This window comes from Heteronotia binoei, chromosome 11 (assembly GCF_032191835.1).
Source record: "Heteronotia binoei isolate CCM8104 ecotype False Entrance Well chromosome 11, APGP_CSIRO_Hbin_v1, whole genome shotgun sequence".
Lineage (NCBI taxonomy): Eukaryota > Metazoa > Chordata > Lepidosauria > Squamata > Gekkonidae > Heteronotia > Heteronotia binoei.
Genome location: NC_083233.1, coordinates 79,446,163 through 79,460,164, shown reverse-complemented (window position 1 = coordinate 79,460,164; position 14,002 = coordinate 79,446,163). Strand labels below are relative to the sequence as shown.

Below are 14,002 nucleotides of genomic sequence, written 5' to 3'. Positions count from 1 at the left end.
ATAGGGGGAGGGAAACTACTTCATACCTGGAAGTGATGGTCTAGGAACCCCCAACTCTCCACTGCCTTTACCATAGAGATGGTAAATGTTCTCTCTAACCGTTGGCCAATGTTCTCCTAACCTTTTCCCCCTACTGAGCAGAACAGTTCACAGCCTGAGCTTAAGAACGTAAGAGAAGCCATGTTGGATCAGGCCAATGGCCCATCGAGTCCAACACTCTGGGTCACATAGTGGCCAAAAAACCAGGTGCCATCAGGAGGTCCATCAGTGGGGCCAGGACACTAGAAGCCCTCGCACTGTTGCCCCTCCCAAGCACCAAGAATACAGAGCATCACTGCCCCAGACATAAGAACATAAGAGAAGCCATGTTGGATCAGGCCAATGGCCCATCCAGTCCAACACTGTGTCACACAGTGGCCAAAAAACCCAAGTGCCATCAAGAGGTCCATCAGTGGGGCCAGGACACCAGAAGTCCTCCCACTGTGCCCACCTCAAGCACCAAGAATACAGAGCATCACTTGCCCCAGACAGAGAGTTCCAACAATTCGCTGTGGCTAAGAGCCACTGATGGACCTCTGCTCCAGATGTTTCTCCAATCCCCTCTTGAAGCTGTCTGTGCTTGTAGCCGCCACCTCCTATGGCAGTGAATTCCACGTGTTAATCCCCCTTTGGGTGAAGAAGGACTTCCTTTTATCAGTTTTAGCCCAACTGCTCAGCAATTTCACTGAACGTCCACGAGTTCTTGTATTGTGAGAAAGTATTCCTTTCTCTGCCTTCTCTATCCCGCGCATGATCTTGTAAGCAGAACAGAACTGCTGTAGTAGTGTTAAAACAGGGAATGGGCAGTACAAGACCCTGCATGGCTCCAAACTGAGCAGGGCTTCCTGTGTTAACGAACGGCTGCTCACACACACAGAGCGTATACAGAACACTGGAAAAGGTCCAGTTATCCCATAGCGGGAAGCACTTCACAGCCACGCAGAAACGACATATTAGAAATAAAGAGAAAGACACCTACCCTTCGACTTGACTTTGGTACCTAATGGGGATTTTAAGAAAAGAAAGAATTAGTCCCCCTGAAGACAGCAAACGGCGATGCCTCCATCCTGAAATCTCACACTAAAAAAATTATTTCCCATCAGGGTTCATTTATATACCATTAGACCTGCGGCTATATGAACTGTGTGAAAACAGGCTTTTGGGCAAAAGGGAAACCACCTGAGCTCCTGCTTTCCCTCCCCTGGCTTTAATGCCAGCCATCAGGGCATTCCCCAAAGCAATGCTCACCGGCAGAATGCTAGAGTTGGTGTAGAACTCCATGCTGAGAGCTGGGACGGCGGCGCATTCGTCTGCCTTGACCATGCGGTTGCATTTCACAGCCTGGTCAATCAGGAACCCTGCAGCAACCGTGGAAGACAAGAGAACGGAAGAGGTTCTGAAACCAGCAGGCCGCTGTTGACAGGCACAACGGCACAAACGCAGGAAACACACCGCCCCTTTGCAAACTGCCTTTGTTGTCTGTTTTGGCTGCTAAGGGATTTTGATTTACCTTTTCAAGCAAAGCCGCTTGTGTCCCATTTTTTAAATGCCTTTCTTCCTTTTTCAGGCGTTCTCTGCACTTCTGAATCGCCATAGCGTGGTGTCTGAAATATCTGTGGTGCTTCTGATAGGGCTGCTGCCCCCCCCACACACACACACACACAAAGCACCATTTTTGCAGTGTGTTCTATTTTGGCTTTTTTTCTTAAATGTTCTAATTTTTGCGCTGTAGCGCTAGACCAACATAGACATGAAATCCTCTACTGACAGCAGACGCCCGCAGCTGTCACTGAATTGTTGCATCGGTCTCGCACAAAAGTTAGAACATTTCTTTAAAAGCCCAAACAGAACGTGTTGCAGAAAAAGGGAAGGGAAAAAGGCAACATGGATTGAAGCGGGCAGCGGCACTTCAGACACAGCTCGTAACGGGATTTAAATGTGCCGTCCTAAACCTCCGCCCCCATGTTGCTTTGAAGGAATTCAGAGAGCCAGTTTGGTGTAGTGGTTAAGTGTGCGGACTCTTATCTGGGAGAACCGGGTTTGATTCCCCACTCCTCCACCTGCAGCTGCTGGAATGGCCTTGGGTTAGCCATAGCTCTGGCAGAGCGGTCCTTGAAAGGGCAGCTGCTGTGAGAGCCCTCTCCAGCCCCACCCACATCACAGGGTGTCTGTTGTGGGGGGAGAAGATAGAGGAGATTAGAAGCCATTCTGAGTCTCTGATTCAGAGAGAAGGACGGGGTATAAATCTGCAATCTTCTTTTCCACTCCTCTACTTGCACCTGCTAGCATGGCCTTGGGTCAGCCATAGCTCTGGCAGAGGTTGTCCTTGAAAGGGCAGCTGCTGTGAGAGCCCTCTATGCCCCACCCACCTCACAGGGTTTCTGTTGTGGGGGAGGAAGGGAAAGGAGATTGTGAGCCGCTCTGAGACTCTTCGGAGTGGAGGGCGGGATATAAATCCAATATCTTCATCTACCTCACAGGGTGTCTGTTGTGGGGGAGGAAGGGAAAGGAGATTGTGAGCCGCTCTGAGACTCTTCGGAGTGGAGGGCGGGATATAAATCCAATATCTTCATCTACCTCACAGGGTGTCTGTTGTGGGGGAGGAAGGGTAAGGAGATTGTGAGCCACTCTGAGACTCTTCAGAGTGGAGGGCGGGATATAAAGCCAATATCTTCATCTACCTCACAGGGTGTCTGTTGTGGGGGAGGAAGGGAAAGGAGACTGTGAGCCGCTCTGAGACTCTTCAGAGTGGAGGGCGGGATATAAATCCAGTATCTTCTATCTTCATCTTCTTCAGCAATGGACACGACTAGTTTGAGTGTGCAATGTGAAAGGCGCTGCTGCGTCCGATCTGGCTGCAGGTGCTAAGGCCTTCATAAGCAGCGCCTAGCGCCCCTTTGCCTCTTCGCACCTCTTCCTCCCCTCACCCAGTCCCATCCTGGAGTTGTCAACTACCATCCTCTGATCATGACAAAAACTGCCAACAAACAAAAAAATGAATGATCTGCAGAAAAAATGCCCCCCAGAAGGTGCAACCAAAAGAACGCACCGCCACATTAGTCTGCTACCCTGAACACAACCAAGAGCGGCACGCCTTCAAACAGGAAAGGCCTAGTAGGGTGGGTTTGGGTGGGCTGGGGCGAAGCATCGGGGCATTGTTCAGACAGACGCGCTGGAATTGTGAGATTGTAGCGGAGAATTTCCTCTGACCTGCAGGATTGCTGTCAGTACACTGGGAGAAGAAGAGAGGAGCTGGGAGCCACAGAAACCCATCCGCTGTCTCTATCGGATCCCTGAACTGTCAACAGAAAACAGCTGGGTTTAATCTTCTATGTCTAAGGACCGACGAAACTGTATTTCAGCACCGATTAATTTCAGCCTTACAGTCTAACCTTTTATGGCACCGTATTGGTGTTTGTCCGCTTTTTATGACTGTTCTACAGTTATAGGTGTAACACAATGAATGCAATACGCCAGAAGCTTTTCCCCTCTACCTCATATCTGCTTGTTTCACCAGCTGCAGCGGCATTCCGGGTTTCCGATTCAACACTTGACGTGAGATCTGTTTCGGTACTGAAGGTAATTCCGCCATAGTCCTGAAGCAGTCTATCGAAATTTTCCGAAGTGGGTATTTCTGGAGGCTGGAAGGACAGCGCAGCTCTGTCTGGGGTGGGAGGGAAACGGTGTAACACGTCATGTTGTACTGCAGGAACGGCATTTTGGAACTGTAATGGACTGCCCCTGAAGACTGTTCACACATGCCAACGGGACGCTTCTCGGCTCAGGAGCCCTTCTCGTGTGTGAGATCGTGGGGGGAATCCACCTGCATGCAGCTGCAGCAGGTCAAAGACTGGACACAAGTCATTGAATTGTTAACGAAACTCCAACAAGAAGAAAAACTATGCCTCACATGCGTGGGGATCAACAGCTTTTATTTTTGCCATTGCCTTGCAAGCATGATACACCTATTTCGAGCAATGACCCTGTGATAAATACATGGGAGGAGACAGAATTGCATGGATGTAGATCTGGTCCTGCCTCCATGCTGCTGCCATTTTACCTTGCTTGATGGGAAAAACCTCCTGTAGCTTGCACACAAAAGTTAAGCAGACAGGAAGCTGGTGGGTAGGCTGATGCAAACAGGGCCCCTTCTGCTTTCTGTTTGGGCTTCTGTCCTCAACTGAGGGGAGGGGGAATCCCTGAGAGTTTCTTTTGTGCACTCGCACACAGGTGTTTTCTTCCTTCTTTCAAGGAAATAAGAATGATCAGGGAAAGCTAAACCACCTCAAACAAGGTCACACAGGGAAATCAGTGCCAGGGTTTGTGAACCCACTGCAAGACAATCATTTCCTCCTTTTCCTTTCACCAGGTGAGGTTCAATGTGGCCAAGTGCAAAGTAATGCACATTGGGGCCAAGAATCCCAGCTACAAATACAAGTTGATGGGGGTGTGAACTGGCAGAGACTGACCATGAGAGAGATCTTGGGGTCGTGGTAGATAACTCACTGAAAATGTCAAGTGTGCGGTTGCAATAAAAAAGGCCAATGCCATGCTGGGAATTATTAGGAAGGGAATTGAAAACAAATCAGCCAGTATCATAATGCCCCTGTATAAATAGATGGTGCGGTCTCATTTGGAGTACTGTGTGCAATTCTGGCCACCGCACCTCAAAAAGGATATTATAGCATTGGAAAAAGTGCAGAAAAGGGCAACTAGAATTATTAAAGGTTTGGAACACTTTCCCTATGAAGAAAGGTTAAAACGCTTGGGGCTCTTTAGCTTGGAGAAACGTCGACTGAGGGGGTGACATGACAGAGGTTTACAAGCTAATGCATGAGATGGAGAAAGTAGAGAAGTACTTTTCTCCCTTTCTCACAATACAAGAACTCGTGGGCATTCAATGAAATTGCTGAGCAGTCAGGTTAAAATGGATAAAAGGAAGTACTTCTTCACCCAAAGGGTTGATTAACATATGGAATTCACTGCCACAGGAGGCAGTGAATGTGTGTGTGTGTGTTGTGTGTGTGTGTGGTATTGATAGGGGTGATTTAGTTTTCCACTGCAAAACTATTCAGTCCTTCTGTGATTAAAGTCATTGACAACCCCCATATGCTGCTTTCTAATTTTTCTTCTTCTTTCAGCGGGGATCAACTTTGCAAGATGGGGAGACTCTATTCTATAACACTATGCATGCTCACAGAACAGGGAAACAACGGCAGGAAACAGGGCTAGCAGGAACAGGAAAACTGGAGCAGCAAAGAACACTAATGCTTTGAAATCTGACTCCATTTTACTGATGTTTGCTTTTTGGAATGCACATATATTGGCCACTGTGTGACACAGAGTGTTGGACTGGATGGGCCATTGCCTGATCCAACACGGCTTCTCTTATGTTCTTATGTGACACAGAGTGTTGGACTGGATGGGGACATTGGCCTGATCCAACATGGCTTCTTTTATGTTCTTATGTGACACAGAGTGTTGGACTGGCTGGGCCACTGGCCTGATCCAACATGGCTTCTCTGATGTTCTTATGTGACACAGAGTGTTGGAATGGATGGGCCATTGGCCTGATCCAACATGGCTTCTCTTCTGTTCTTATGTGACACAGAGTGTTGGACTGGATGGGCCATTGGCCTGATCCAACATGGCCTCTTTTATGTTCTTAGGTAGGAAAAGAGGCAGAAAAGTCGGGGAGGAGGAACAGCAGCAAGCAAACTGACAGAAAGATTTAAAACAGGAATCCTTCCCTTCCCCCAAAAAGCTCAGGGTGGCATGTAGCTATTTCTCCCTCCTCTGCTTTATGCTGTGATGAGGGCCAGATGGATAGACTGAGAAACAGAAGTCTTCCTAGACCTACTGACACACTAACCCCTATGCCACATGGTCCTCATTATCCAACCACTAGCAAATATACCGATGCCAACACACCTTTGTAATATGGGCGGATAGTTGTTGTTGTTTTACCCAATTAGCTTAAGGTCTCCATGAATGTAGAGCAAACGACTGACGTACCCTTCTGTGGTCTTTTAGACCTGCAGGCTGGATGCAGACATTGCAACAAACTACCGTAGTTTGTCCTTACAGAAATTCTCAGGATAACTTGCAATACCCTCCCCTTGTGTGCGGCTTGGATACCGAAGCCATTCTGGTTCCCAACACATCAAAAGTCCAACTTGGAGGCAAAGAAGCAACCTGTACTTTAGTTTAACCTGGTTTGGAATCCTGGGCTACAGGCAAAAAAAAAGAAAGAAACTGCTGTTGGCTGTGATATCCAAATCAGATGAAATGACAAACTAGTTAGTCAGGGATCTGGAAGTCTTCCATAACTGAGAGTCTATGAGGCTTCTCTCTGAAACCACAAGTCATTTTCTGTCATTATGTCTAAATAAAAGGTAAAGGTAGTCCCCTGTGCTAGCACCAGTCATATCCAACTCTGGGGTGACGTTGCTTTCACGTTTTCACGGCAGACTTTTTTTTTTACAGGGTGGTTTGCCATTGCCTTCCCCAGTCTTTTACACTTTCCCCCCAGCAAGCTGGGTACTCATTTGATCGACCTCGGAAGGATGGAAGGCTGAGTCAACCTCAAGCCGGCTACCTGAACCCAGCTTCCGCCGGGATCGAACTCAGGTCGTGAGCAGAGCTTAGGACTGCAGTACTGCAGCTTTACCACTCTGCACCAGGGGGCTCTTTTATGTCTGAATACAGTGATACAGTTCAAATATGGAGATGGTGGATTGGTTTCCCCTCCAGAATGGTATTGATAGGGGTGATTTAGTTTTCCACTGCGAAACTATTCAGTCCTTTTGTGATTAAAGTCATTGACAAACCCCCATATGCTGCTTTCTGATTTTTTTTCTTCTTTCAGTGGGGATCAACTTTGCAAGATGGAGAGACTCTATTCTATAACACTATGCATGCTCACAGAACAGGGAAACAACGGTAGGAAACAGAGCTAGCAGGAACTGGAAAACTGGAGCCGCAAAGAACACTAATGCCTTGAAATCTGATTCCATTTACTGATGTTTGCTTTTCGGAATGCCCAGAGACTTCAGGATAAAGTGGATTATAAATCTAAATAACATTAAATCAAATTTACTTGTCAAACATCCTGTGTTCCATATGATCTGACATGAAAAAGAGGTTCTGCTCAAGTTACATTCCCACCCCCCACACCCTGCCATGATGGCTTAGCTGCATTTTTACCCCAAGTACACAGATGGGGGAGAACTGCAGTGCAGTTCTAAACACAGAGAAAACTCTTCCTCCTTCAGCAGCGTCCTCCAGGAGGATTTTCAAGCATTCGCACAAGAACATTTTTACACCCAATGGGGGCTCCACTTACAGTTGACGGTCTGAATGCAGAAAAACACTGGGGTTGACTTTGTCGGCTAACTGATACATCCTCCTGGGAGGGTACACTGAGGTGTCCATTGAATAAAGAGCTTCCGGCTGCCTGCAGAGCTGGCTGTCACCTCTTCAAAGAAAATAAGAGGGGGGGGGAGGGAAAGCGAGGTGTTGATACATGATCACATAGAACAGCAGAGAGAAGAAGAAGATATTGGATTTATATCCCGCCCTCCACTCCGAAGAGTCTCAGAGAGGCACACAATCTCCTTTACCTTCCTCCCCCACAACAGACACCCTGTGAGGTGGATGGGGCTGAGAGGGCTCTCACAGCAGCTGCCCTTTCAAGGACAACCTCTGCCAGAGCTATGGCTGACCCAAGGCCATGCTAGCAGGTGGAAGTGGAGGAGCGGGGAATCAAACCCCGTTCTCCCAGATAAGAGTCTGCACACTTAACGACTACACCAAACTGGCTCTCAAACTGCCACAAAGCTACCGTCAGACTAGATCTTCTGCACAAAAAAGCAAGCAGGGGAACATATCTGGAGCCAAATATGAGGGCTCAGGGAAGCTGACCATCTCTGGAATTACATAGCGTTTGCATAAAGAATGGTCAGGCTTAGACCCTGGCATTTTCCATTAACAGACCTCAGTATTGCATGGTCTGAGAGGTAGCTGCCATCTGCGAACTGAAGTCTGACTCCCCCCCACCCTGTGGTTTGTTCTGATTAAAGAGACCTCAACAGAGCTTCATACCTCTTCAACGTAATTAGTCTATGCCAGGGGCCATGGTAATAATAAAAAGAAGAAGACTGCAGATTTATACCCTGCGCTTCTCTCTGAATCAGACTCAGAGCGGCTTACAATCTTCTATATCTTCTCCCCCCACAACAGACACCCTGTGAGGTGGGTGGGGCTGAGAGGACTCTCACAGAAGCTGCCCTTTCAAGGACAACTCCTGCGATAGCTATGGCTAACCCAAGGCCATTCCAGCAGGTGCAAGTGGAGAAGCGGGGAATCAAACCCGGTTCTCCCAGATAAAGAGTTTGCACACTTAACCACTACACCAAACTGGCTCTCTTTGATCATAATGGGGCATAAATCCAAGGTAAAAAAATTACACCCAAAAGCCTGCCCCCAAAGCCTCTCTCTCCATAGAGCGTGGTGGTGGGGACTTCCCCATTACATTCCCTTCTGCCCTCCTTACTCAGAGCCCAATCTAAAATTGTCAAAGCTATTTTAGCAAGCCTCAACATCTGTCCAGGGATAGAGAAGAAGAAGAAGATATTGGATTTCTATCCCGCCCTCCACTCCGAAGAGTCTCAGAGCGGCTCACAATCTCCTTTCCCTTCCTCCCCCACAACAGACACCCTGTGAGGTGGGTGGGGCTGGAGAGGGCTCTCACAGCAGCTGCCCTTTCAAGGACAACCTCTGCCAGAGCTGTGGCTGACCCAAGGCCATTCCAGCAGGTGCAAGTGGAGGAGTGGGGAATCAAACCCGGTTCTCCCAGATAAGAGTCCACACACTTAACCATTACACCAAACTGGCGTATTTTTCTCCAGACTGACGCAGATCCACTTAACTGGTATCGTATTTGGGCTACAGCTGCTCTCAAACCCATAAAACTACCTTATACTGAACTAGACCCGGTCTCTCAAAATCAGTACTGTCTACTCAGACTTGCAACGTGACTCCAAGGTGTCAGGCAAAGATCTTCCACATCACCTCCGACCTGGGGATGGAACCTTGGATCTTTTGTATGCAAAGCAGAAGCTCTTTCCTCCATTTGAGGCCTCATCCGCTGTAGTATGTCTTAAGGGTTTGTGTTTTCAGGCCAGGTTTTCGTATTGCATTTTAATGTGTTTTGATTGTAATCTCTGCCAGTTCTTGCATTTTATGTCCCTCTAATTCACACACGTCTTCCTTCAGATTGTAATGGCCTTTGGCCATATGAAACAAGCTCCTTTCATTGGCGTGTCTACATGCCCAGGCTGTACTTGGGCTCATAAATCAAATTTGAGGGTTGCTTAAAACAAAAAAAAGGTGTGTACTGGTCGTACTGCTTTGATTTATTAGAAATGTTACATTACAGAACGACCGCCACCGCGTGGGAGGGTGAAGAGACCCACAAAGTCTGTTTTGGTGGGGGAAACTTTCTGACTCCTTTTTTCTGAGGCATTAGATTGCCACCAGCCACGAGGATACACGAAATGGACTCGAGTAGGCGAATACGTGCAGACTTGCTTTGCAAGAAGCGGTGGATGGCTTTGTAATCCAACACCTAAAGTCTAGCCATTCTGTTGAAAGTGGACTAAGATACAGAGATGGTCAACAACTTGGGGAGTGGGCTTCAAGGGCGGATTAGACACTCGCGGAGAAGCTCTGCTGAGGCCCAAGTTCAAATCCTGCCTCCTTTCTCGACCTAATCTGCTACGCGGTGCTCTTGTTGGAAGAAACAACAGCAGAACTGGATTGGAAAAGCCTACAGAAATGATTGTTTCGGAAAGATAACATCCAGCAAAGGCTGAGGCTGACGTTCTAGCTGCATTTTCCAGAAGGAACAGCATAAATACACACGCACGCATTCTGTGCCTGTCTTTTCAGGCAAGGACATGTTTTCTTCCTAAGAGAGACTGCATCCCCAACCAAGGGCACTTCCATGCCTGATTGCTCTAGGAGGTGGGTGGCCAGTTGCATTGTGGGCCGGAACAATGGCAACCATCAAGTCCCAGGTGACGTGTGACTCACTTTTCAAAGAGCCGAGAATAAGACTGCACAGCCAGATTGGACTAATGAACTGCCAGCGGTGGAGAGGGGAGGAGGAGAGGAAATAAGAGGTTTGGCAAGTAGTGCCTCACATGCTGAGAGTTCATACAGGATTATTTCCAAGCTTCTGTTTGTTTTTTTAAAAATGGAAGGTAGCTGTATTGAAAGATCTGAAGAGCACTGCAACACGCTTGCTGACATGTTTGTAGTCAACAGGACTACTGTCAGCAGGTGTGGCTTTATTTGGCTGTCAGATTCACAATGCGCCAAAGACGCTGGAGGCATAAACAGGTGTCGAGGAAAAACACAGCTGGATGGCTTAGGCCTAAAGGAAAGCTCGGAAGGAACTCTCATCTGCACAGCGTCTTGGGCGTTAACGGACCGAGTGGACATTTTAAGATACTGATAGTGCCTGCTTAAAATCATATTTTAACCCTGCATTTCATACCAAAACTGGCACCCAATTTAAGGCAATTTAAAACAAATCCAAATAACTAAATTGTAAAAACAGTGTTCACAGATGAAACTCAAAATAATAATAATGATGATCTGGATCTGGGCGTAACAAGATGCCTGGCTGCTTCCTCTTCTTCCTTTGTCCTTGTGGGGGGGGGGGGTGGAGGGAGGGTAGAGACTGCAGAGGTGGGTTGGCTGGCCCAGGCATGGCGGAATGGTACCCAGTTGCTGCTTTTCCTATATACACAAGCACCCCCCTAAAAACCTCCATGGTACAGAATTAGAATTCCCATACAGAGAGGCAGACGCGTATATTATGAATCAAGGCTGAAGAAGCTGATGGACAGTAGGTTCTGGATGGACAAAAGGAAATACTACTTTACACAGAGAGTGATCAAAGTAAAAATGTGGAATTTGTTGCCAATGGATGTAGTGATGGCCACAGAAATACCCAGCATTAAAAGGGGACTGGATAGATTCATGGAGGATAAAGTCTACCAATGGCTACTAGTCCCGCTCGCCGACCTCATTATTTGCTGCACTAATCTTTAAAGGTCAGCTGAATACTGAATGAGCAGTTCTTCCTCCTGTTAAAAGAGCTCCAGCAATACTGGATGAAGCAACAGCGAGTGTTCAAAATTTTTCTTAACTGCAGCCAAGATCAGATTGATAATCAACAAGATCTTGCTTTTCTCCTCACCGGGGACCCAAAATGGCTCACATTGTTCTCCTGAGTGGCAGACTCTGATCTGGAGAACCAAGTTGGATTCCCCACTCCTCCACGTGGAACCTGCTGGGTGACCTTGGGCAAGTCACGATTCTCCCAAAACTTCTTAGCCCCACAAGGGGCCTGTTCTGGGGAGGGAAAGGTGATTGTAAGCTGCTTTGAGACTGGCAAGCTTCTGTGGCAGATGGGAAATTCAAACCTGGCTCTCTTAGATCCTAATCAGATGCTCAAATTGTGGGTATCTTTGGAATTTGCAAGCAGGCGGTGAGTGCCCCCTCAAAATGGCTGCCACAGGAGGTGGGGCCAAACTCAAAATGGCTACTGCAGGAGGCAGGGCCAAATAGAATACCTCCTTTCTTGCATCTCTTGGGAAGAAGGAAAAGGGGAACGGAGTCACACGTTGCCTAAGGAAACCCTTGGTGCTTATCAGTCCTCCTGATCCTCCAGTAGCTTACTATTATTGCAGCCATGGAAAATCTTTCCATTTAAATGAGGCAAGCCAGTTACAAGACTTGACTTACAATGGCCCCACCCAATTTCTGAAAAGTTCAACAGGTGCCAAGGGAATTACTGGCAAGTGCCATGGCGGTCGTATGCACCATGCTGCTGTAACCACTACACGCCAGGTCAGGTCATGTTCTGTCAGGTCAAAAACATTGTTAAAATCCCATTTCTTTGTAACAGAGGGAATTTTTTCCCCCCCAGTCTGCACATCTGTGCTATCTGTTCTCACTTGTCATATTTCCACTGCAAACACCAGAGAAATGTTTGGGAGTTAAACTGTGCCAGGATCTCCCAATTTCCTTCTTTTCTAGTACTGCAATGTCAACCATCATTGAAGCCAGTTTTCAAACGCCTATATTTTCTGATGCATTACATCTGCTACAAAGAAAGAACCTTAGCTTCCGTTGCAAATAGCACGGGGGTGGCAGGTTTCTTAAGATAATGCGGGACAGGATGTTCTAATTAGAACGATTCAAGGGTTGGGACACTTTCCCTATGAAGAAAGGTTAAAACGCTTGGGGCTCTTTAGCATGGAGAAACGTCGACTGAGGGGTGACATGATAGAGGTTTACAAGATTATGCATGGGATGGAGAAGGGAGAGAAAGAAGTCCTTTTCTCTCTTTCTCACAATAGGAGAACTTGTGGATATTCAATGAAATTGCTGAGCAGTTGAGTTAGAACTGATAAAAGGAAGTACTTTTTCACCCAAAGGGTGATTAACACATGGAATTTACCGCCACAGGAGGTGGTGGTGGCTGCAAGCATAGACAGCTTCAAGAGGGGATTGGATAAACATATTGAGCAGAGGTCCATCAGCAGCTATTAGCCACAGCTTGGAACTCTCTGTCTGGGGCAGTGATGCTCTGTATTCTTGGTGCTTGGGGAGGGCATAGTGGGAGGGCTTCTAGTGTCCTGGCCCCACTGATGGACCTCCTGATGGCACCTGGGTTTTTTTGGCCACTGCGTGATCCAGAGTGTTGGACTAGATGGGCCATTGGCCTGATCCAACATGGCTTCTCTTATGTTCTTATAATTCCCTTCATTGTTAGCACTGCAAGTCCCATCATCATCCTCCTGAAACTGGTGGCCAAGGCTGAGACTCCTCCCTTTATTTTCTGATGAAGTCTGTCTGCCATCAACAGACAACCTTAGCTTCCTTTGCAAACAGCTGGAGATAAACCTGGGCCAAACTGTTCCTCTGCGTTTTTGACGCTGCGTTTCCCATCATCATCATCCTGAACTTGGTGGTAAGATTTCAAATGTCTGGCTGCATTTTCTGGTGAGTTATGCCTGAAGGTAACCATACCTTCCAATGCAAAAAGTAGGAGGTGGGGGTTTCTGGAAATTTAAGTGGGCCAGGATGTTCTGATTCCGTTCTGTGGTTCCCATGATCGTCCTAGTACTGGTGCCCAATATTAAGGCTTCTAGCTTTATGGTCTGATGATTTATCCCAGCCACAGACAGATCTTTTTATTATTAAAGATTCAGCAACATAAAATAGGGCATTTCTGATTCAGAGATGCACGGATTTCATGTTTCCATGGTTATCCCGTACATGCATCGAACTCAGTATTGTTCTCCAGATCTCAGGGTTTTGAAAAGAATGATTCTCCAGCTGCAAGATAACCTTGACAACACGTGGCCCCTTAACAACAACTACCTAAACACTTGGGTTGAGAGCTCCAAGTATAAAAGGCAGCTGCTTTCTTTGAGGAAGTTCTGGAAGATTTACAGACATCAGGGGGGGAAAAGATGTTTCTGAGCCACTGCTCAGAAATAAGAGCACCTGCATTCCATTGGGGAGGGACGGTGGCTCAGTGGTAGAGCATCTGCTTGGGAAGCAGAAGGTCCCAGGTTCAATCCCTGGCATCTCCAAAAAAGGGTCCAGGCAAAGAGGTGTGAAAAGCCTCAGCTTGAGACCCTGGAGAGCCGCTGCCAGTCTGAGTAGACAATACTGACTTTGATGGACCAAAGAGGGTCTGATTCAGTATAAGGCAGCTTCAGATGTTCATATGTAGAAGGTCCCAGGCTCAGTCTCTAGCATCTTTAGTTACAGACTCTTAAAAGGCAGGTGCTGGGAAACACTTGAGTAGAGCATACTGTGTCAAACTCATTTGTTATGAGGGCCAGATCTGACATAAGGGAGACCTTGAGGGGCCAAG

General features: G+C 47.3%; 1 protein-coding gene across 1 annotated transcript in view; it reads right to left on the bottom strand.

Moving 5' to 3' along the window:
- TCTN1 (tectonic family member 1) overlaps positions 1 to 14,002 on the bottom strand; it is a 40,276-nt gene that overhangs the window by 21,607 nt on the left and 4,667 nt on the right. Inside the window, 6 exon segments of the mRNA XM_060249665.1 lie at positions 1,019 to 1,039; positions 1,288 to 1,397; positions 3,250 to 3,337; positions 3,534 to 3,703; positions 7,385 to 7,406; positions 7,408 to 7,516. Of these exon segments, the coding sequence (XP_060105648.1) occupies positions 1,019 to 1,039; positions 1,288 to 1,397; positions 3,250 to 3,337; positions 3,534 to 3,703; positions 7,385 to 7,406; positions 7,408 to 7,516 (520 nt within the window).